The sequence below is a fragment of the Spinacia oleracea genome, chromosome 6 (assembly GCF_020520425.1).
Source record: "Spinacia oleracea cultivar Varoflay chromosome 6, BTI_SOV_V1, whole genome shotgun sequence".
Taxonomy (NCBI): Eukaryota; Viridiplantae; Streptophyta; class Magnoliopsida; order Caryophyllales; family Amaranthaceae; genus Spinacia; species Spinacia oleracea.
This window is the reverse complement of record NC_079492.1, coordinates 66650502-66673876: the sequence shown is the minus strand read 5'-3', so window position 1 is coordinate 66673876 and position 23375 is coordinate 66650502. Positions and strand designations below refer to the sequence as shown.

The 23375-nt window shown below is 33.1% G+C and overlaps 1 protein-coding gene and 2 long non-coding RNA genes across 3 annotated transcripts; 1 reads left to right on the top strand and 2 right to left on the bottom strand.

Moving 5' to 3' along the window:
- Positions 1 to 91: 91 nt before the first annotated feature.
- Positions 92 to 1926, bottom strand: LOC110793639 (uncharacterized). The gene is made up of 2 exons (XR_008923173.1): positions 584 to 1926; positions 92 to 340 (listed from the first exon to the last, which is right to left on the bottom strand). It is a non-coding gene; the product is annotated as an uncharacterized lncRNA (long non-coding RNA).
- A 9217-nt stretch (positions 1927 to 11143) lies between these two features.
- Positions 11144 to 11713, top strand: LOC110793644 (uncharacterized). Its single transcript, XM_021998536.1, has one exon. The coding sequence runs from the start codon at positions 11144 to 11146 to the stop codon at positions 11711 to 11713; it is 570 nt and encodes a 189-aa protein (XP_021854228.1).
- Positions 11714 to 12218: 505 nt separating this feature from the next.
- Positions 12219 to 13591, bottom strand: LOC130462442 (uncharacterized). Its single transcript, XR_008922661.1, has 2 exons — positions 13353 to 13591; positions 12219 to 12994 (listed from the first exon to the last, which is right to left on the bottom strand). It is a non-coding gene; the product is annotated as an uncharacterized lncRNA (long non-coding RNA).
- Positions 13592 to 23375: the final 9784 nt, after the last annotated feature.

Below are 23375 nucleotides of genomic sequence, written 5' to 3'. Positions count from 1 at the left end.
AGCAGTGGAAAACCCTAGCTTAGTCGGAGCGTCACATGTCGTGTCTCCCTCGAGGCGACGTAACCTCTATAAATTACTAAATATTATTGAGTAACAGTAAACATACTTAACTTCAATTAATTCTTTAATATTTATATAGTAACCTAAATAAACCTTAATAAATATTCTTAGCATTGGTTAAACATTAATATTAAAATCTAACTCAATACTTTAAATTAAACTTAGAGTTTAATTAATACATACATTATTACTAGTGAGACATAGTTATCTTTACTAAACATCGATCGTGAATTTGATGGTTGCATCCGCACTCTAAGGCATCCCATGATCTTCTTCGTACCTAAAACAAAAGCAATATCGTGAGCCGAGGCCCAGTAACATACTACCATAACAACGTAAACGCATTTCAATTCATTTTATTTAATTTGCAATCAGGGAGAATAGAATATAGTAAAATGCTTTAATAATCTCATTGCAATAAAACATCATTTATGTCTTGAAACTTTAATAGTTCCCAATATCTTTCATAAAACATTCATTTTACTTGGTAACTGACAAGTTAGCCTTGCGGAACGTCCCCCACCTTGCGATAGTTCTCAAGGAGCACTCTCCCTTGTTGGACATACGCTCGTACCTAAATAGTTTCTCTTTTAGTTTGCGGTAACCCTCAAGCATCATTCTCCCTTGTTGGGTGTCCAGCTGTACGATGGTACGTGCACGACCTAGAAATAGTAACCCCACTAACTGCCAGGACCTGTTACACTTTTATTTATCATGTTTCGTATCTTATTCATAACTCATAAAATAACATTCTTATAAAATCATTCATAAACATATTTGAATATCATCATGCATAAAACACACTTTATAAATACATTTCAGATCCCACAATCCAATAAAAATCATATTATAAACATATTTCATAATCTCATAAAACACAGTTCATAAGGGGATTGTGAGAGTTAGCAATAGATGTTACCTCAACCATAGTTTTATCTTTCCCGTTTGATGGACCGTTCTTCCTAAACTTCGAGGACCAAGTACTCTTGTATTTAGGAATATATTATCCGTTAGTAACTATGAAAAAATAACCTTAATTAATTATCTCCTTTGTAAAATAATGACAATAATATTTCTTAGTAAAATATAATTACATTTTAATAAAACATTAGTACTTTGAAAACATTAGTAGGAAAACTTATGCGTATAAATCAAGTGAAATGAATAAAAACAAGTGGAAGTCATCTTACCCTAATTAGCTTTCTAGAATTGGTGAGTGGGTTAAATATTTAATGGGTTTGACTTTGGATTACAAGCCCACGAGTTAGAAAGACCAACTTTGGTCTCACGGTTCTCACCAACAAACACGAAGCAGAGGAGCACGACGGAAGAAAACATAGTGGGGTCTTTGCGTGAAGCGGGGTTTAGGTAGTCGGAGATTAGGCGGTCAAAACCTGGAGGTGGGGTGGTGGTTCGGCACCGGAGCAAAGCCGTTATGGTGACAGTGGTGGTGCGCCAGAGGAGAGAGAAATGGTGTTAGTTCGGGTTTTAGTTTCGGCAACGGAGGGCTACAATTAGAACTTGATGTTTGAGTTTAGAGGTCGTGCGTACATGGTATAGTGAGTGAGAGGAGGTTACGACGGTGGTGGCAGTAAGTAGCAGCAGTGGCGGAGCTGCGGTGTTTATGGTGGCCACGAGAGGTGGCGTTGGTGGTTTATTTCGAAACAGAGAAAAAGCTAGAGGTCTTGGGATTTTTGTTAGATAATCTTCACTGAATTGTTGTGGAAATGGGGAGCAGATTTTCCTTTATTTATAAGGTTATGGTGATGCCATTGACATCATTCTTGAGCTCACCATGGTAGTAGAGTGAGGAAGAAGTTGTAGTACTTGGAGACCAAGTAAATGCACTTGGACTGAATTAGGGAGAAAGAGAATTCAAGAGAGTAAGAATAAAACATTCTGCTCATTGACTTGGTTGACACGTGAGAGAAGAGTAGAAGAGAAGTATGAGTTTTGCTATCTTGGGTGAGCAAGGGCATTTTCGTAATTTTAGGAGTAATGGGCCAATTTCAGAATTTTGGTTGCTAATGAGGTTAAATACGGAATTAGATTAATCATACATTATACAATTACATTTCGAAAATTATTTTCTTAATGAGCATCAAAATATTAAATTTATAAACGTAAGTCGCAAATAATACTACTAGTAATACGTTTTGGAAATAAATAAATAAATAAATGCATAAAAGTTGAATTAGGACGTTTTTAAGCAAATAATAATAATTAGTATTAATAAAATGTTTTTAAAAAATGCGGGGTGTTGCAGGCCATCGCTCGGAAGAAGAACCAAGGGGGACGCCTACAAGTTTGGAGGGCCCGACGCCAAGCTCGCCCAAGAGTGCGTGAAATGACTCAAGGGTGTCGTCCAACTCAGTCGAGGCATTCAAACGGGGGAGGAAACTCGCTAAAATTCTGGTCATCACCTTTCATATCCACAAAGGAATCCAATATCAGCATGCCCTCATGAAACAGTAGTAGACTTAACTGTTTTTTATTTCGAGGCCCACACAAATGGTGGGAGTGAAAGCATAAAGGGGAGATCGACAATTTACAGAGGAAGTTTTCGGCCATGTCTGTAGTGGAAACCCCAAAAGAGACAGAAGAAGAAGCATGCAGTGAGGACGATGAGCCCCGCAGAATGAATTCCATATACATGAAATATGCAATGGGGAAAGAGGTCCCGAAGACAAGAGAGGGCTCCGGGAAAATGATGTATGTGGACCTCTTGGTGAATGGGAGGAAGGCTCGAGCCATGGTCGACTGGAGCCTCTCACAACTTTGTGACCGAAACATAAGCCCGAAGATTGGTGTTGCTACTCAAGGAAGGAGGCGGTAGCATGAAATCCGTCAACTATAAAGCCAAGCCGTTTCTCGGTCTGGAAAAGCAAGTGGAAACAATTAAAGTTGGAAGAATGGGAAGGAATGAACTTAAATGTCATCAACATGAACGACTTCAACCTTGTGCTTGGATTGGAGTTCCTCCGCACCAACAAAGAAGTTGTAATGCCTCACTTGAATTCTTTTCTAGTAGCAGGTGGACAAACTTGTCTGATTCGAAGTACAGGTACTCCCACAGAAAGAAAAAGAGAAGGGTCGATACCTTTCGGCAATGCGAGTGATGGAGCCTTAGAAGAAGACAACATCCAAGAAGAAACCTCACACCAACTACTCAACAAAGAGAGTGATGGAGCCAATCAGAAAGGCGACACCTCAGAAACCCCCTGGCAACAAACACAAGAAACAAGATACAAGCTCAAGCCCAACAACTCCGAGCAAGAAACCAGAAACAAGGAAGACTTGGATTCACAAGAAGAACCAACTGTAGAAAGAAACACTCATCAAGACTCCCACAGAAACTCACTAACCAACCAAGACACAACAAGATTCAATAAGACTCCAGCAACCGCCATAAACCAACGGCGCGAAAGAGACTTCAGAATTTAGGATAAGAGTTTTTTTTTTTAATCTATTGTAACTCTTGTAAGTCGATGAGGGCGTCGATAAGTTAAGTAGGGGAGAATGTTAGAATCCAACATTCCTTTACTTTTATTTTTATTACATATTGATTTCTATGAGCTTTCTAATAGTTTTCTAGGCTTTAGATAAAATTATTATGTTTATGTCAATCCATTTTTCACTGCAGTTCTTAGCTAATTCAAAATAAACCTCTACGACAAGTATGGACCAATACCTCGCATCAGAATTTGCCTTTGCTTAATCACTTGCATTGTTCTTAGCCTTTATAGATATTTTGTTGTCACGCGTTTTTAAGCTTTCACAAACTCAACAAAGTCTCCCTCAAAACACTCGGACCGTGACACTTGCCATAAAAGTACAAGACATAAATCAATCCTTCCTTGCATGCATATAAATAATACATACATAAACGTATGTGGATAACATGCTTGCTTATTAAAACCAACAAATATAAACACCTTACTAAACATGTTTGATTTACATCAAACATGAACAACATCCAAGTAACATGAATAACACATCAAATTCAAACTTAACATGTATACACATTCATTAATATTTAACCCTAGACTTATACATACGTTGTGTACTTAATTAAATAAGTCACATTGTGATTCACTTAACTCTTAAAAGTCTCCTTCTAAAACAAAATAATAAAGCTCAATTAATCACCCACTTTAATAAATTTCAAGCAACATATGATATTAATCTTAAATCACTTTAATTAATATGAAATTATTAGTAATTAAAGTATTTAATTAACCTAATTTATTCCTTAAAATCTTAGCATGAAAATTTAATTATTTCATGCATTAAAACTTTAAAAATTGAAGCCTTAATGCTTCTAATATAATCTGAAAATTAAAATAAAAATATTCGTTTAATCATTCTAATTAATTAATCATATACTTTAATCAAAACCCTAATCATAAAGCACCATTAAAATTCATTAAAGCATCGTCTTGGAGTTTTCTAGGTTCGCTAACACGCTTGAGATTGGTTGGTTCCCTTCGAACCTCACTTGATGCATGTTTAGAAAATGAATTTGCAAACGGTTTATAGAATGACACATTCTAGTCATGGGAAATATCTAAAGTTTCCACATAGCTTCAGGTGCACGGATCTACCGTGCACCGACATATTGTGCAATCTCATCTCCGTTATGAACTTCCAGGGAAACTCTATCTGAACCCTTATGAATGTACTTATTCAGATATTTGACACACTTAATGATGCTACACATCTCAATATTGATGTGGCAATCATACTTTAGGATCAAAAATGAATTATATGGAACTACCCACTGGTTATCTACATTTATTCATGAATTCTGACGTAATAGTACTGGTGGCCAATCTCTTGGGAGAAGGTAAAGAGGATATGAGTCATTACCTTGCTTTGTATCATGGGAGAATTCCTTAGGGAATCCTTTCTTACAACTCCCTTATTTTATGCATGAGGATTTGCAGTTGAGAACACCACATGGGTCATGAATCACATGTTTAAGAACTCACTTGTACAATTTTGGTTCTTGTTGTTCATAGGAATTACTACTCTCACAATCTCGTCAAAGTCGTCCAGAGTGGTTAACTTATCATTTTGATCTAGAATCAATAACATATGAACATGTGGAATACCCTTCTTTTGAATTCAATCACATATACATACGCAACAACCATTCCGAGGGTGCCCCTTTCTAGAACATCCTTTTTTAACTCTTCAAATCTGGCATGGAAAACCCTTGCCAACAGGTCTGGACAATCATTTGGAACTTGACTGGGAAATAATTCTTATTGTATCTCTGGCCAAGACAGATTGCATGTCATTGTAAGAAACATATCGGCCTTTCCAAACTTATGAACCGATGCCATGGCATCTTGATACCTATGGTGCATATCTCTTGGACTTCCTACAAATGAATATGGTGGTATGGTCAGTCGTCAAACATTTTTTACAAATGGACATTAAGAATACAAAATTTATTGCATGTAAGAAAAAATTTATGCAATAGTGAGTGTAATACAGTCGATTTAATTAAATCAAAATGAACATGTGTTATGCTCTACAACATTTAAAGAATCCTCTAAACCCATGTATAAATAAGCACGTATCTAATCTTTGTTGAGTGCAATCCACCTCAAATTAGATGCTTGCATTTTGACACAATTATCGACAACAAATTGTTGGAGTAGACGACCGCCTCTTAAGATTAGAGAATTAAGATGTTGTCGCGTCTATATCACAAAATAATTTTTTTGGACAGAAAGGTATGAATATAAAGTTTTAAGGATTAAGATGCACAAAAAGAGTTATAAGAGATATGCACTTGAAACGTGTATGAATAAAAAATTTGCCATGTTAACTTTTTGTTTAAATATCAACTGTAAGAACCATATGGAAATAATAGAGGATATTGCAATGGGTCATAACTACCGGTTGTATCTTTGATATAACTCAGTTAAATTTATTAAAATAAGATGAAAGTGGGTATTGAGTTATTATTTATTGTAAAGAAATTGATAGTGAGTAAATTTTTTTATTGTAGTAAAAGGGGACGTGAGTAAGTGTTGAGACTACATACAAGAGGGAGAAGAATATTATATAATTGAAAGTGGGGACCATGACATACCAAAAATATAAAGTGTATCTTTTAATTAAATACGGATAATTATAGGAAGTGTATATTTTAATTAAATATGGACGGAGTATATAAGCTTTTGTATGGTTTGCATTCAAAGAAGGAACAAGAGAGATGTCTCGTATTCTTCTTCTATTAACATACATGAGTATTTTTGCTAAAAAATGAGAAAAAAATCTTCATATTCATTTTTCATTTTAAATCATTTACGCAAGAAAAATTTCAAGAAAAAAAAAACAAATTACGTTAAATCATTTGTTTGGTATAAAACAAAATATCAATAATAATAATAATTTTTTATTTATGAAATACGTAGTAACAACTATATATAAAAATATTTACAAACTAGAAAAGTTACATGAAATCATTTACGAAATACATTTTTTTATGTAATACCATAATTTAATTGATGATATATGTTTTATTGGAGCATAGAGATTATGAGCGTTTACCATTCTTGCAATTTCCCAACTCAACAAAAAGTTTCATAATAGGATATTAAAATACCAATTGGATGGTCAGATGGAACCAAAATCCTCTGTCATTTAGTAACGTAGTTTAGAAGACCTCGTTATTGAACTTCAAAATATCAACGTATTTTATCAAGATAAAATTGGTGCTGACATTCAACAATATCATAAATAGAAATGGCTAAGTGGAAGAAAATGATGAGCTAATTAGAGATAATCCTCTTGGAGTAAAGGTCATTGTAGATAAGTCTATTCTTTTTTAGGAGGGAAATATTATATTAATTACTAATCGTGCTTCAGCCAATGATTATGCACACCACGTTTTTGCAAATCATAAGTTTTTTAGTTAGTGGCCAACCTTTAAAACGCTTCTACACCTGGATAGAATATGTTTGGAGCAAAGTCTCTCGATGCCTAAATTAATTTGATGCACAAACTCTACCATTTTGTGCCTAATAAGACGACAATGATAAAAAAAAAATGTACGTTAAAGCCAGAGATTTTTCCAAATATTATGAATAGCAACAACCGATCTAAGTATTTAATTTGATGATCATGTTAGAGGAAGGATGTTGGTAGGAAATTGTTACATGTGCCTTTGTGGTAGTTCACTAAACTCCATTAGGAATTGGGATAAACTATGATTTCCACTCTCATTGACTAGCCATCAATTACATTTATCTTTTACAAATCAAAGACTTGTGTTGCTTACTTCCACATATGACGACAACCCATTTGGATTCGTAATCACAGTAAATGAAGTTGGAAAGTGTAAGTTATACAAAATTCATCTAGTGGATCATGACATCACCCACCAATGTTTGGTTTTGTTGGCATATTCACTTCAAAAATTTTATGATCATGGACTACTGTATAATAAAGATGAGCATGTTAACCATGCATTGGAGGACATATACAATAGTTTGAATTTTATTAAACATGGTGGGGAAATAAGTTTAGAAGTTGTTAAAAAAGCAGAGGGTGTCGTAAATTTTCTATAGTAAAAAACAACTTTGGTTATGCGATGAGGATGCTCTCTCCATATGAGACGGGTAACGTATATCTTAGTGGATACTTGAAGGACTTCATTCGGTTCATCGAGGATGAAGATGATGATAAGAACAAGAAGGAAGAGGAAAAGGAGGATGGAGAGATATATGAAGTGATTGAATCATGTCAATTTTCTTAAAACAACTATTTTGGTTGTGTATCAACATGGTTCTTCCATCGCCCCTAACTAGAGCTTTTTTTATTTAATTTTTTTTACTTCTTTTGTGGTTTCAATTAATCAAAGTCAACATTATTTTTTCAGCTATTCTGGTCTTATACAAATATTATTGGTTGGGTACTCGGTTTTATTGGATTTGACTTTCAATTAAGAAGGCTACTAGAATTTTGATGGTAGTCCAATTAGAAGAGTTTACTCCTAGTGATTTTTGGAACATGTAATTCTTTTGAAAACTAAGTATACTTTCATCAAATCAACAAGAAATACTTATTAGTATTTTTTTCTCGGAAAAAAGCAAGTGAAACATAAAAAAGACAATATATTTTACTACTAACATAGTAATCCTCTAAAATGCTTTATAAAAGAGCATTAAATTGATATACAAAATAATCCTCAAAAGCATTAAAATTTGGAGTTCACGTACATAAGAATTCAATAAATTGAAAAGTTTTGACCAAAAGTTTGAAATGTTTGAATACCAAACAATAAAATGAAAATATTGGATTCTGACTTCAGATAGGAATTTCATATTTTTCTACCAAAATATAATAAAAGTTTTGTTTTCAAAATATAAGATGCTACATCAGTATCTCCTGAAATTAAAGTTCGTAAATAAATCAAAATGTATTATCGCAAAAAAATAAATTTAACGTATATGTCATTCAAATTATGCCCATCGTAAACATTTTGAAATAACAATAAACAAAAGTTGACTCATTTTTTAAAATGTATCGAGGGAATGGTAAGAGATACTTATAAATATCGTAGAAATAAATCTCTTGGCTCGTTCTTTTTAAACCACCGGCCATCAGATAATAAAACTTTGTCAAATAGTCTATTAATATTATGAGAACAAACAAGTTTAAGAACTTTATGTTAGAATTCTAATATAGGAGCAAAAATTATTAAGGCCAAAGGGTTAAATAATATCCCTTATACTGTTTACATAAACAAAATAATTGTTAAGATATTGGGGTATTGTAAGGATAGAAATCCACAATTTCAAAATTTTGAATGTAGCTAAGTAGAGTGAAATTGAGATTAGACAGTTTGAAAATTAGGACAATATAATACATAAACTCAAGTTCGGAAGATTTGTGAATAATCTAAATTAAAAATTAGTACTTACACAACATGACAACATAGCATTTACTTCCTCCGTTTCGTAAAAATTGCAACATTTTTGTGTGGCACGCAAATTAATAAAAATACATAGGAATTTACAAGGGTAAATGACCCATGTGATTAGAGTATTTAAGCAAGATATTAAAAGAAGGAACATGGTCCCCACAACTTGTCATTCCACGGTTCTGAACAGCAAAATTAGGCTATATTTCAACTTTCCCTCCAACCTTTTTCATGAAAATTTAAATTTTAAAAATTTACATTTCAAATGGGAGGAAAGATTTACCACCATACTAAAACTAAAAAAGAGGGGGACTATTCTGTTCTTCATCCAACAAAACACAAAATACATCACCAAACACAAAAAATTGCTGCTATAGAGGATGACGACCAACCACCCACATTTGAAGAGTTGCTATTGCTTGAAGAGTTGCTGGAATTTGGACAGCTTTCTGATGATGACTTGTTAGATGTTAATATCCCAACCATAGATTTTCTGTCAATGGAGCAACAAATGAATCAGTTGCATGATGAGGATGCTTCACTAGTAGAGGTATGGTATTTGAGTGATGATGATAATAATTTTGATTATGAATATGAAAATGAAGCTATGCATAATATTTATGATAAGCATATTCATAGTGACATAATTTCTACTTACTTTCAAAACATGCAACCAAGTGAAACCTCAAATACTAACCGTAATCATGGAAAGAAAACATTTGAGCTACGTGACAGTCAAGGAGCAGTCATGGTAGCCAAGCTCATGTTATTAGCCAATGAAGACATGACATTATCATGGGGTGTAGCGAAGAAGTTAGCTATTGAATATGGTGTAGATAAGAGCACGGTTCACGGAATTTAGAGAAGGGCCAAAGATCAAATGCAACAAGATGTTATTGATGTAAGGCCCTGTTCTTTTTGGCTTAATTTCAGTTTCAGGACTTATTTGGCAGTTCAGTTCAGTTCAGTTTAATTCAATTCAATTTAACTTAATAATAATAATAATAATAATAAATAATAATAATAATAATAATAATAATAATATTATTATTATTATTATTATTATTAATATTACTTATATTATTATTTATATTATTGTATTACTTATTACTTATTATATTATTATATTTATATTATTATTTATATTCATATTTATATTATTATATTACTTATTATTATTTATTATATAGTTATATAGTTATTTAATTATTAATTATTAATTATTAATTATTATTTAGTTATTAGTTAACATTTTTTATTATTTAATTTTTTATTTATCATTTATTATTTATTATTTATTATTTATTATTTATCATTTATCATTTATCATTTATCATTTATCATTTATCATTTATCATTTATCATTTATCATTTATCATTTATCATTTATCATTTATTATTTATTATTTATTATTTATTATTTATTATTTATTATTTATTATTTATTATTTATTATTTATTATTTATTATTTATTATTTATTATTTATTATTTATTATTTATTATTTATTATTTATTATTATTATTTATTATTTATTATTTATTATTTATTATTTATTATTTATTATTTATTATTTATTATTTATTATTTATTATTTATTATTTATTATTTATTATTTATTATTTATTATTTATTATTTATTATTTATTATTTATCATTTATCATTTATCATTTATCATTTATCATTTATCATTTATCATTTATCATTTATCATTTATCATTTATCATTTATCATTTATCATTTATCATTTATCATTTATCATTTATCATTTATCATTTATTATTTATTATTTATTTCGTTAATATATTCAGTTCAGTTCAGTTCAGTTCAGCTCTAAAGAACAGGGCCTAAGAAGACAAAAAAAAGGAAGGGTTGGGAGGAAAGCAAGAGAGTTCACATAGGAGTTTATAAAGAATGTCCCAAAATGACATGGGACCACACTAAGGTCTTTTGCTATTGCTTTACAAACTAGTCCAAGCACCATTTACAGACTGTTGAAGAAGGGAATTCTTAGACCACATACAAACAGCATAAAATCATCTGTTACGACAGCACACAAGACTCAAAGGATACAATGGATATTGAGTAAAATTATTCCAAGAACTGTGCATAGTGGTTCTAAATTTAGCTCACTTTATAATATGATACATATCGAAGAGAAATGGTTCTATATGAGCAGAAAAAAACAAAGATACTACCTACTGACAGGAGAAGAAGAACCATACAGAGCAACTCAAGACAACAATTATTTAGTCAAAGTCATGTTTCTTTGTGGTATTGCTAGACCTATTATTGGGTATGATGGTGAAGTTTTGTTTGATGGAAAATTAGGTATTTTCTCATTCACAGAGGAGGTTCCAACAAAAAGATCCAGTAAAAATAGGGAAAGGGGAAAAATTGAAATAAAAGCAATAACACCTGTCACAAAGGAAGTTATGAGAAGGAAAATTATTGATGAGTTGCTTCCAGCAATCAGAAGAAGATGGCCTTGGTTTGCTAGCAAAGATATCTGGATTCAACAAGACAATGCTAGGCCACACATCAATCCAAATGATGCAGAGTTTTTAGATGTTGCCACTCAAGAGGGGTTTAATATTCAACTTATATGCCAAACCCCACAATCCCCAGAGTTTAATGTCCTTGACCTAGGATTTTTCAGGGCTATTCAATCCCTTCAACACCAAAAGTTCCCAAGGGATGTTGAAGCATGAGTCAATGCGGTTAAAGAAGCATACGAAGCATATGACCCAAAGTTAATAAACTACACATGGCTGCAACTTCAATATGTGATGCTTGAAATATTAGGCGTGAAAGGGGGTAATAACTACAAAAGCCCTCACAAGGGGAAGGCTAAGATGGACAATCTTGGGTTATTACCAGACATGGTTGAAGTGCCAGAGGATCTGCTAACTTCAATTCGGAAATACATGCAGGAGGGTCAAATAAATATCAATGAATTTAGGCAGAGAGTGAATGATATGGGAGCGAGAGTTGAAGACCCATATCAAAATGGGAGGCACCAATAAAAAAAACTTTGACGTGAAGGAATTAATTTGAGAGCTTAGCCTGATGTTATTAACACTTTTGTGCATGAACTAACTACATTTGTAAGCATTTCATTAATCTTTTGTGTACTGAAATGAAATAGTCATTTAAACTACTGTAAAGATGACATGTAAAATTTAGGTAAATTGAAACTGGTCACATTTTGTAAGGTGAGTACATATGCAAGTTTGTATTAATATAGTTCTATGTAAAGACTCATCTCTAACATAATATCCTTGAGATGTAGACCATTGACAAACCCCATAAGAACACACAAAGTATCACACAACACAAGAGTTGTTAAACCCCATAAGTTAACGGATAGTCATGTTTAATCAACCATAAACGACAAGATAAGGATTAAATTTAAAATGAGAGACATAATGACTTATTCAGATTAATCTCCAGGGAAGTGTTCTGGCCACATCAACTTATAATATTCCAAGACGAAATCTTGGTGCTTCCAAAACACCTGATAGTCAACCATCACCAGATACTCGGAATTACCATAACACCGTTCAAAATTACTCTCAAAATGTGGACTCATGAGGGGTTTTTTCTTGGGATTGATCAACCAACTTGGAGAAATCACTCTTTGGTAGTTCACCGAATCTCCTAACACGCTCCTTGGAATTTGTCATTCCACTTCAGTAAATACATGTTCTGGTGTTTCTGGAACCACAAGGTCAGATAAGTCGGAGAAATCAACTTCATTACTCTGAGCATATACACTTGGGATCACCTTATCTGGCGGTGGTGGCGACGAATAATTGCAAGTTTCTGGGACTATAGTATATGAAGGTAGTGGTGAAAAATAAGCTTCATCACTCTCTGTATATATGTCTACCACCATTGATGAGGCCAACATTGAATAGTCTTCATAGGTTTCTAGGGCAATAAGGGGTTTATCCATGGAAATAATCCCTCAAACTGAAGAAATGAAGTACCTACATAAGTCACAACAACATTCAGACAATATTAACACAATTTTCCCACACACCAAGATGTAAGAAATGAAGTACCTACATTTTCATTTAAATTTAGGTAGAAAAATTAAAATAACCAAAAATCAATCAATAAATCTAAAAAAAAAGAACAAAAATACACGAAATTAATCTCTCAAATTACAATGTTAATTTTTAGAAACTTTGGTAAACAAGATCATGAAGTAAAAAAAAACGGAAACTTTTTATTTTACCTAATTAAGAAAGCTAGCTTTGACACTGGTTTGAGGATAAGATCCATGGAGGGAAAAAAAATTAAACTAAAGGCAAGAGAAAATAAAGGGAGAAGATGAGATCTAACCTGAATTGAATGTTTATAGAGACAATTATGGGTTTCCTTCAAACCCAACACACGAGCTTACATCCAACCAACCCAGATCAGATCGACCGAATAACTTCAAAATCACACAAAAATGGAACAAGTTTAGGCTAGATACGATCAGAAACTTGATGGAGAATACATTAGTGGCAGAAATTTCATGGATGATGTGTGAACATTGATAAGAGAAAAGGATATCAAGAACACTAAGAAAGAGAAAGAAGGAGGAACTACTGGTAAGATGAATCTAAAAGAGATAAGGTTTTAGGGGGGTAATTTTTTATTTAATGGAGGGAGTAATTACGGGAGATGACCACTTTTATGAGAAGTAGTTAGTGTGTATTTAATGATTTGGGTGAAAACATAAATAACGGTAATATAGTAATTTACATACAAATACTTACTAAATTTGGAAAGTGTTGCAAATTTTTTGAAACTTCCCAAAAAGTAAAGTGTTGCAATTTTTACAAAACGGAGGAATTATAAATTTCAAGAGAAAAAAAAAATTAGAAAGCAATTTTTTCTCAAATAATAAAAACACATTCATGAACAACCACTGTAAATAAATTGAGATAGGCATGCGAGTTCATTAAAACACTAATGTAAAAAAACAAACACATGCCTCAAATTCATTTCTTATTAGGTTAATATATATATCAGACCTATTTAATTGCACAAATTTTTAAAATTAAAATGATTTTTCATTTTGTGAAGACGATAAGACATTTTCCAAATACTATAATATAAACAATAAGATGAAGCAAAATTTGAGACTCGGCAAAGAACTCAAATAAGAGTAAAATATACAAAAACTATAGTTATAAAACGTAAGCTGGAATATGGACAAATTCTCAAAAAGAAAATTAAGATATCGGGTACATAAGTTTACAACAACCCGATAACGGCCCCCCTAGGGCATTATATAAGAACTATCATTTTGTATATAGTTACCTAATTAATTATTTCTAGTGAACTCCCCGGGGTACCGGTCTTAGATAAGAACTACGGAGTATAATTTTATATATAGTTACCTAGTTAATTATTATTAACGAGCGCCTCGGGGCTTTAAATAACAACTAAAATTTTTATGTAGCATTTCCCAATTAATTAAATTTTTTTGTGAAGAAGAGGGGACATGCCCCCAGAAGAAACTATAAAGCTAGAAAATTTACACACATATTCCTTTTGCTTCCTAGGTTACCAACGATGAGTATAGAGGGAGCCGGGGAGAGGAAGATGTACATGATGAATCAATGGCAGAAGGTAGAGATACAAAGAATATATAGAGGAAGAAATTTCCACATGATAAAAGGATCCTTTCAAATCAGGGCCTCCTGAGGAGCATGAAGACAATTGGAAAAACAGAAGTCAAACACATATTATATCAAGTACGAGCTACAAAGCAAAACAACATTTCGGTTTCTAAGACAACAAATGAATTAAAAGTTTAAAAATTGAGGGAATAAATTATCTATAATTTGATTTAAAAAATAAGGTTTAAATCTTCATTAGATGTACCATTTTTGGTTTTCTTCTTTGGTATATCTTAGATACTGTAGCATTCTTCTTATATCCAACAATTATTTGCACAATGCATGAGTTTCTTGCATCTAGAACAATGTCTTGTTTTCTTTGCCAAATTTTCCCTCCATGTTGTCCTTTATTCTCTGGATGTCCTTTGGTTTTTACTTTAAAGGACAATTAATACTAAAAAATTATCAATGAACTCATCACATTTCATATTTTGCTAACCTAAAATATGAGTCATGATGGTGATTTTATCAAGACACAATCGAGTAGACAAGTAAACTGGTGGAAGTTCATGACAATCCATTTGAAGAAATACTCGCAAAATGTGTTTGCAAATGATGCCTGAAAATTCAAATTGCTTGCAAGAGCACGTTGTAGTGTTTTCCATCCAAAATACATTGTGACATTAGACTACTTAATTTTCACCCGCGTAATATGTAACTATGAAATTATACCATCAAAATACCTGATTGAATATTGAGTTGATCTAGAACATTCTTCTTTAAACTTCTTTAAAGCAAATGGAGTGAGAATTTTAGAACACTTATCTTAGTGACAGCTAACATATTATCATGTGATTGTCTTTGGATAATCTCTCGAATTGCAACATCCACCTAATCAAATTAGTGATTAAAATGAATGATAATGCCAAAATAGTAAAGGATGATACTATATGAATAAATTAGAACAAGAAGAAACTATCTTTATTTCCACCATATTGTTTATAAAAAAAAGTTTTCTCCAACCTATTTTCAGATCTATTAATGTTGAAGTAGACGACAAAAATATCTAGATGGAACCATTAATGTACTCATACCATCTTGTAGTCCTCATGCTTGTTTCTCCAAAGGTGACTTGTATTTTAGAACACTTATCTTAGTGACAGTTAACATATTATCATGTGATTGTCTTTGAATAATCTCTCGAATTGCAACATCCACCTAATCAAATTAGTGATTAATATCAATGTAAAAGCCAAAATAGTAAAGGATGATACTGTATGAATAAATTAGAACAAGAAGAAACTATCTTTATTTCCACCATATTGTTTATAAAAAAGGTTTTCGCCAACCTATTTTCAGATCTATTAATGTTGAAGTAGACGACAAAAATATCTAGATGGAACCATTAATGTACTCATACCATCTTGTAGTCCTCATGCCTCCGAAATTGTAACAACAAAGATAGGATGGCGCCCAAAATTATTTGATCTGATGCAAACCCGTTACATGTTTATTTTCATGCAAGTTATATTTTCCAACAACAAAGGGACATTGCCTCTCAAAATCCTCAATCTTCTCTAAGTTATAGGGCATGTAAAAATCTTTTCACTAGTCTTGATATTTACCGCATAAAGCAAATGTGAAAACCACTAAATTTCGAAGTGATATGCCATATAGAAAAGCGATGTTTAGTGTATGAGTAGGGGCTATTTTTCTCGAATAGGTTTTGAATTTCTATCGTATTTTGTACACTTGTATATTCCAATTTTCGAAATGTAAGTTTCAGGAACTTGACACATTCCATTTGGAATGCCAGGTGCATAAACTTGGACAATTGTATTAAAGAATCCGACCTTTGGATTTTACTTGATTTTTGCGATCCCGCCCCCAAAGGGGAGCCAAATTCCAAGATCGAATAATTGATTTGAATCCGTTTGAACATTTTGAAAATCAGAATCCAATTACATAAAATATGTTAGAAATTGCCCCTACGACTATTGTGTAATACCCTAATAATTCCTTGCTTTTATAAAACCATTTTCCAACTTAAAATAAAGGAATTACCAAAGTATAACCTGTAGGGGAATACAGTTAAACATAATAACATGTGCGGAAACAATTCCCAAAGCCAGGAAGCATGTATAAAGCACAGATTAAGCAAACTTACATTCGAAGCATGTTTTCCACAATAATCTGTCAACGAACACGAACTTAGAACTCCAGTTGTCGTTCCTCTACTTGGTTCACCGACACGATCAGATCCGTCTTGATTATCGTAGCTTAGACAATCGATCAAGAGTTTGTGCTTTTGGGATGAACACACTTTGGAGGCACAGAGAGAATTAGGGTTTTCTGTTTTCTCCTAGGGTTGTGTGTATGAATTGTGTTATGTTGGAAAAGGGGTTAGAAGGTTATTAACATAACCTTACTAACCGACCAAGCCATAAGGCAAGGCCGGCCAGCAAGCCCCGCGTGAGACAAGCACAGCGAGCTGGGCCATGGGCCTCACTGTTGTGGCTGTGTCGCTGCTTCGGCCCACGCGAACACGCGCAGTTCGCTCGGCCATGGGCCAGCGCTGCCGTGTTGCCGCGGCCTTGCTTGCTTGCCCAGCGCGCGCCCATGGGCCTTGAGTGCTTCGTGAACTCGGCTCATGGGCCGCTCTTAGTATCCGCGATTAAATATATTTCCGATATATTATTTATCGTTTCGTATACGACGAATCACCGTCGTACGATACGATTTATTCGTTTCGCCTAGCTTACGAATATTCGCGATACGATATACGATTCTGATGCAAGGTCGTATCGTATAATACGTTTTCCAACTAATTCCCGAAAAGCTATTAAATGAATTTCCGATTCATTTAATCTGGTGATCTGTTACGTGTCATTGGTGTGACCTTGTAGGTTCAGTCAAGAGTAAGCTGTGAGTTCAATATCCATTAGAACTCACTGATCGGAAGCATTGCTCCAGCTAGCTGTTCCGATCACTTGATCTCACTGAATGAATTGTTCGCAATTAATCTGAACCTTTGGTATTAGACTTAATGCACCTTGGGTGAAGGACATATTTCCTTCAATCTCCCACTTGTCATTCAGACAAGTGTGCATTCACATTCCTTTGTCACGTAGTGTTACTTACTGAACATAAGGTAAGATCCAAGCCATCCTTATTAGGTCCAGAAGTGTTTCTCGGATTACAGAGTTCAACTGTCAAACTTTTGCAGAAGGTTAAGCCTAACCATTCTGAGCATGACCATGCATTTTACAGTATCTAACTCTCCGAGAGGCCTTGTTACACAACAACACCATATCCTATCAAATAGGAGGACAATCCATTCTTGCAATCTATGAACACTCACTTTGATTCATAGTACGCCTGATAACTGCTTTTATAGCCTCCTTTTACGGTGCGACGTTTAGCTAGCATCAAAGCGAACTAATTCTCAACCGAGCAGACATAATCGCTCATGTTCTGAGGAATGGTTCTAATCACCATTAGTGAGAACTACTTATGACATGACTTTAATCTCTTAAAGTGTTCTCATGGTCAATCCGATACAAGATCCAATAAGTATCTATGCAAAAGATTCTGACATCCAGTCACTCTAGTTCAAGAAACAGAACTAAAAAATCTACTTGCAATCTAATCTTCATTAGTCATTGGTCGTCCACCTTTCAATGACCTGGATTAGGGATCCTTTTGTGATTTCAATATTCAAGTTCACTTATGGGTGTTTCTTTGTCGAAGAATCCATCTGGACATCCCATTTGAATGATTTGAATCACATGGACTTATCATTTAATACTAAACCAAGATTAAATGAACCATGAAATATAATTTCATAAATGATAAATGTTTAAACCAAATGCTTACCAATTTGTGGGCATCTAACCCAAAATCAAGCATTTAATGTTTTACAGATATAGGCCTTTCACCCAATACTTAAAACATTCATGGAACTCAAACTTGATTCCATATCTGCATATAAATGTTGTGTATTATTCAATGCAGAGGTTTAGTTTATCATACTTTGCTATCCTTAGTATCTTTTCTATCGAAAGCCTTTCGATGTAAGATGAAAAGTTCTTTGAATATGTTTCTAGAATGATCTAGTCTTTCGTTGCTGTTTAGAATGATTGAAGAACTCCCGCTAAAAACAATTCCCTTTTATTGCTTCTTAGGCAACAATGAATTCATTTTAATTATGTAGAATTTCAAATGATGCTTTCCTTTTGGAATACTCCAACCAGTTCACATAGATGTGGGAGATACATATTTCAACTGAGAACTTGGACACTAATCATTGATTCAGTTTCCCATGCATCACATATGGTTTAGAACCTATGTAACCACCTTTTAATCACTACGCCTAATTGCCCGTGTTTGTTTATGGTTTGCCTAACAACAAGATTCAACTTTTGCTTAGGCAAATGCATGTAGCATAAAACTTTAGTTATCTTCACTTCCTCTTATCAAGTGCTCATCCTACATATCCAAATGCATTGGATGTTCTTGATACTGTTCTAATGATCTTTGATCCAGATCAATAGAGATTGATATAAACTCATCACGATCCAATGTTCACGAGTTATCTTGGTGATCAATATATCACATCATACATGATTGATTGTAATGCAAAAACCATTCGCATTTTGAATCCATCCATGTGACTTTTAGCTTTTATCTTGCTAAAATCTTTGCATTACCATGTGATATAAGGTGAAGGCACCTCTTCAAGGTCCTTCATGCTTAACTCTAGTGATAACAGCCTAGCTTTATACTTAGTTAAAGCATTCATAACTTAGACTTACTCATATGAGTTGAGAGTCTCTTTTGAGTCTCTCCATTGTGTTTGATTTAGTAATTACTTTTACAGAATTCAAACAACTCTTTAGATCCTATCGAATAGATCTTTAACCCAGTATGTTCTAAGTTTCGCCATGGTTCTAATATTGAAAAACACTTTTAATCTAACCATTTAGAATTTGAATGTCATTTTCAATAGAGAGATTTGTATCTCATATATAGAACCAATAAACTGGACTTAGCTCCCACTAAACTCCTCATCTATAAGATGATCCATATTTTCATAAAGCTATGATTGCTCAATAGCCTTTTAGACAAATATGGTCCAATTCTCACTTGCATGCTTTAATCTACGAATAGATTTCTTAAGCTTGCTCTTTTATCTAGCATCCAAAACTTTTATATTGTGTGATGTACACAATTCCTTTCTACAAGTCCAATTGAGTAAGGTGTTTCGTTTTCCAATTTCCATACGCAATGATTCCTAGATTTATCCAAAATAGTTCAAGCATTCCGACTTGGTGAAAAAGATTTCAACATTATCAACGCCGTGAAGTTGTTTACAATCTTTAACCACCAATCTAGCTTCTCTTTTGTATGTGCATACAATATCATCTTTGTATGTTGTGAAAACATGTTTGCAACCAATGGGAGTAAACCCTTTATGCAAATCAACGTTGTATGTTTAGAAAACATGTTTGCAACTAATGGGAGTGAACCCTTTATGCAAATCAACCAAATCATAGATTTGATTCTTCAAGATGAAGGTACTTTGGATGAAATGGCCTCAAACCATTTTGTATGGCCTCGAACCATACTTATGTTTTTGATGGCCTCAAACCATACTTGGGAATTTTATTTCATCGTAGCTAACCTGTAAGTCGTATGTTTTTGAAGCACTTTCCAAAGTCTTCATAGTTTTCATTCCTCAAGATATCTATGTATCTATCTTGGTTGAATTCTATTTCTTATACGATTTACCTAGGTATTGAACATCAAACGTTAGTATCTATAAAGACATTACTCAAGTCCTTTGAGTATTAGGATTCTTTTGAAGCACTTCTAAAGTCTTCCCGAAGCTCTTCCAAAGGCTTCTAAGTATCCTACATTTGTTTGTTGCTTGACTCGAAGTTCATTCGAGGTCATTTTTCTCCCACTTGCCTTTTTGGAAATATGATGGTTTCCTAAAAGACATTATCTAGAGCAACAACCATATGTTCTCAGATTTGTGGTAGAATTAATACTTTTTGTTTCTATGAGTCACTCATAAAGAAACATATATCTATACTTGAGTTTGTTTGATGTAAAAACTAACTCCCACTGGGTTTGACAACCCTAGATATATATGTACTGAAAAGATGTACTGAACCGAAGTTCAATCCTTATGACATCTTATCCTTAGCTTTGACAACTTTGTTTAGTGTGAAAGTCACTTGAGAGTGTAATTAGATATAGGAAAATAGTCGTGATTATCGTTAATCGAATAGATTCCGATTTCTCCATTTGGACATACCATATTCTTATGGAGCTTCGATTGTCATAATGCCATATAAACAATCTAGATAATTTTTCTTGGCTCATGCAAACATCACCCTGACCCAGCCTAGATGTTCCAATATTCTTGCCAAGTTGATTTTATACTCTTTTGTGAATTACATTGAAGTATTACACATATTTCACTTTGAGTAAATATAGCCATATTTTCTCAAATTCTTGTGAAATAGGTAGGTCATAAAATCCATCTTTGGCCCATGAACTTCATTGTCTAGAAACTTCTAACAATAGTCCATTTCTTTGTCATGTTCAACAAGCAAGACCCACGTGTCTTAAATTGACCAACTTTCTGAAATCCTGCCATGGAATCTTAAAATGTTGTCTTGTTGATATGGTCGTATGACATTGCCAAAGACATGTGGAACACAAATCAAAATGTTTGATTTGAACCTTCTGAAGTTTGAGTGTGAAGAGATTCGTTTGTTTATTAATCAATCATATGACTTAACCCTTAAATGACCATTTCATTCAAATAAACACTCAACGAATGTTTTTGTTTACTTTGAATGTGAGTCTTTCCGTTGTCCAAACAGAAATTGATTATGATGATTAATGGAACATAATACCATTAAGTTCCAGCCTTTAGAAGGACTTTAAAACAAACACAATGACCCTACAATTAATGTAGCACAATCTTTGCTTCATTTCCTACTTGTAGGTCAATTACCAGACTTAGCTCCCGGAATTTGAGTTCTTAACAAGAGTTTAGAACCTCAAGCGGTAATCTAATACCATAGGAGTTTATTTGCTAAGTCGTTTCTCTTTAACACAAACTTTTAGGTAGAAATTGAATATTGAATTCATTTCTTTTGTTCCCCTTTCCTATCCTTTCCAGCACGTTTTCTTATAGTCCTAAAGATTTTACTCTTTGCTTGATCTTCTTACTTTGTTATGCGTACAAAGTCCCTTTCTTTTATTTACTTTGAATGACCACATCCAATGAGTCTAGTTCATTATCGAATCAAAAGAAAATTGGTTGTTAACCATTGGTTATACATGAGTCTTTAACTCAATACTTCATTATTTCAAAACTACCCAGTATTCTGAATATATGAGGTCCAATTGGTCTACCATTCAAATTTTTAGTTTGAAAACAACCATGAAGATCACTATAAGAAAATAGCATTCAAGATACGCTCTCACTCTCCTTTTCTTTGAGAATTGCTCTCAAAATAGTTATCAATCGACCGAGGAAATATCGCAGTTCTATCGTCCGAACGCAATAAAGTTGAAGATTTACGATTCTACAAAATGAACTAGCAAAGAAAACATTTATCATAATTAATAACTTGAAATAAAAGCATTCACGCAATCATCAAAGCTATTAAACATTTCATTCATGCAAAAAAATAAAACATGGTCCAAAATGAATGAAACGATTCCAAGACCCCAAAAGTCCTAAATCCTTAAGCAGCTTTAGCATGTCTTAAGTAGTTTAAGATTTTAGGTAAGCAAAACCTATTGCTAGTAATCTCCAAATTACTCTTGGTTAATAAATTAATGCCATAATTTATCCCATTGCCACAACATAATGCCATTGTTGTTTGAGTTGAAACCACAATCAACGTGCTCCTTTAGGACGCCTTACCACCTAAGTCAACTAAAATAGCACCTCGCTTTAGCGTAAACCTACTATCTTAGATCCTTAGATTTTTTGTAAGTGCTTGATTTGGAAGGAAATTTTTAAACTCAATATTACTTTGGACCTAATTGTTTCTATGTTGGTTCGATTATTTAGTGAACTTAATCTAATCGAGTCATATGAAACAACCTATTCATGCAAAGCATACATACATTCATACATTCACGCATAATATATATATATCAAATTGCATAAATAAATGGTGATCTAGTATGGCCCAAAATATCTTGTCTTGAAGCATCCAATCTTCATCACCTCCTTGTTAGCTTGGCATCGTCTTGAATCTTCGTTCAATTGCTAACTTAAAGTTCTAAATTTAGAAATACTTGAAAATAATAAAATTACATCAAAATTTCCATGGTGCGCAGACCATATTTAAAACTTTACATTCAAAGATAGAACGGTACGCAGACCGTATTTAACTATCCTAAATTGGCCATACTAGTCACTTGGAGTACCTGCATTACATAAAATATATATTCTATGCATTCACCCATTCGTGTGCTAAAACGAATGGCCCATGTAAATATGCAAGCATTTACGTGAATTAATTAAAATTCACGTTCACATAAACGCGTCCAAAAAGATTAATCAATTTCCAAATTATTAATCCTTAGACTTTATTCTAATTAAAATTGAATTTAATTAAAATAATGCGACCTACGAAAATAATTATTTCATTTTAATTTCATTTAGTGGCTCCTACTCAAACCAATAATTATTCTGGATAATTAATTATGAAATATT

Bases quoted from the DNA above. Each gene is read 5' to 3' on its own strand.
- LOC110793644 (XM_021998536.1), top strand. From the start codon at position 11,144: ATGATACATATCGAAGAGAAATGGTTCTATATGAGCAGAAAAAAACAA.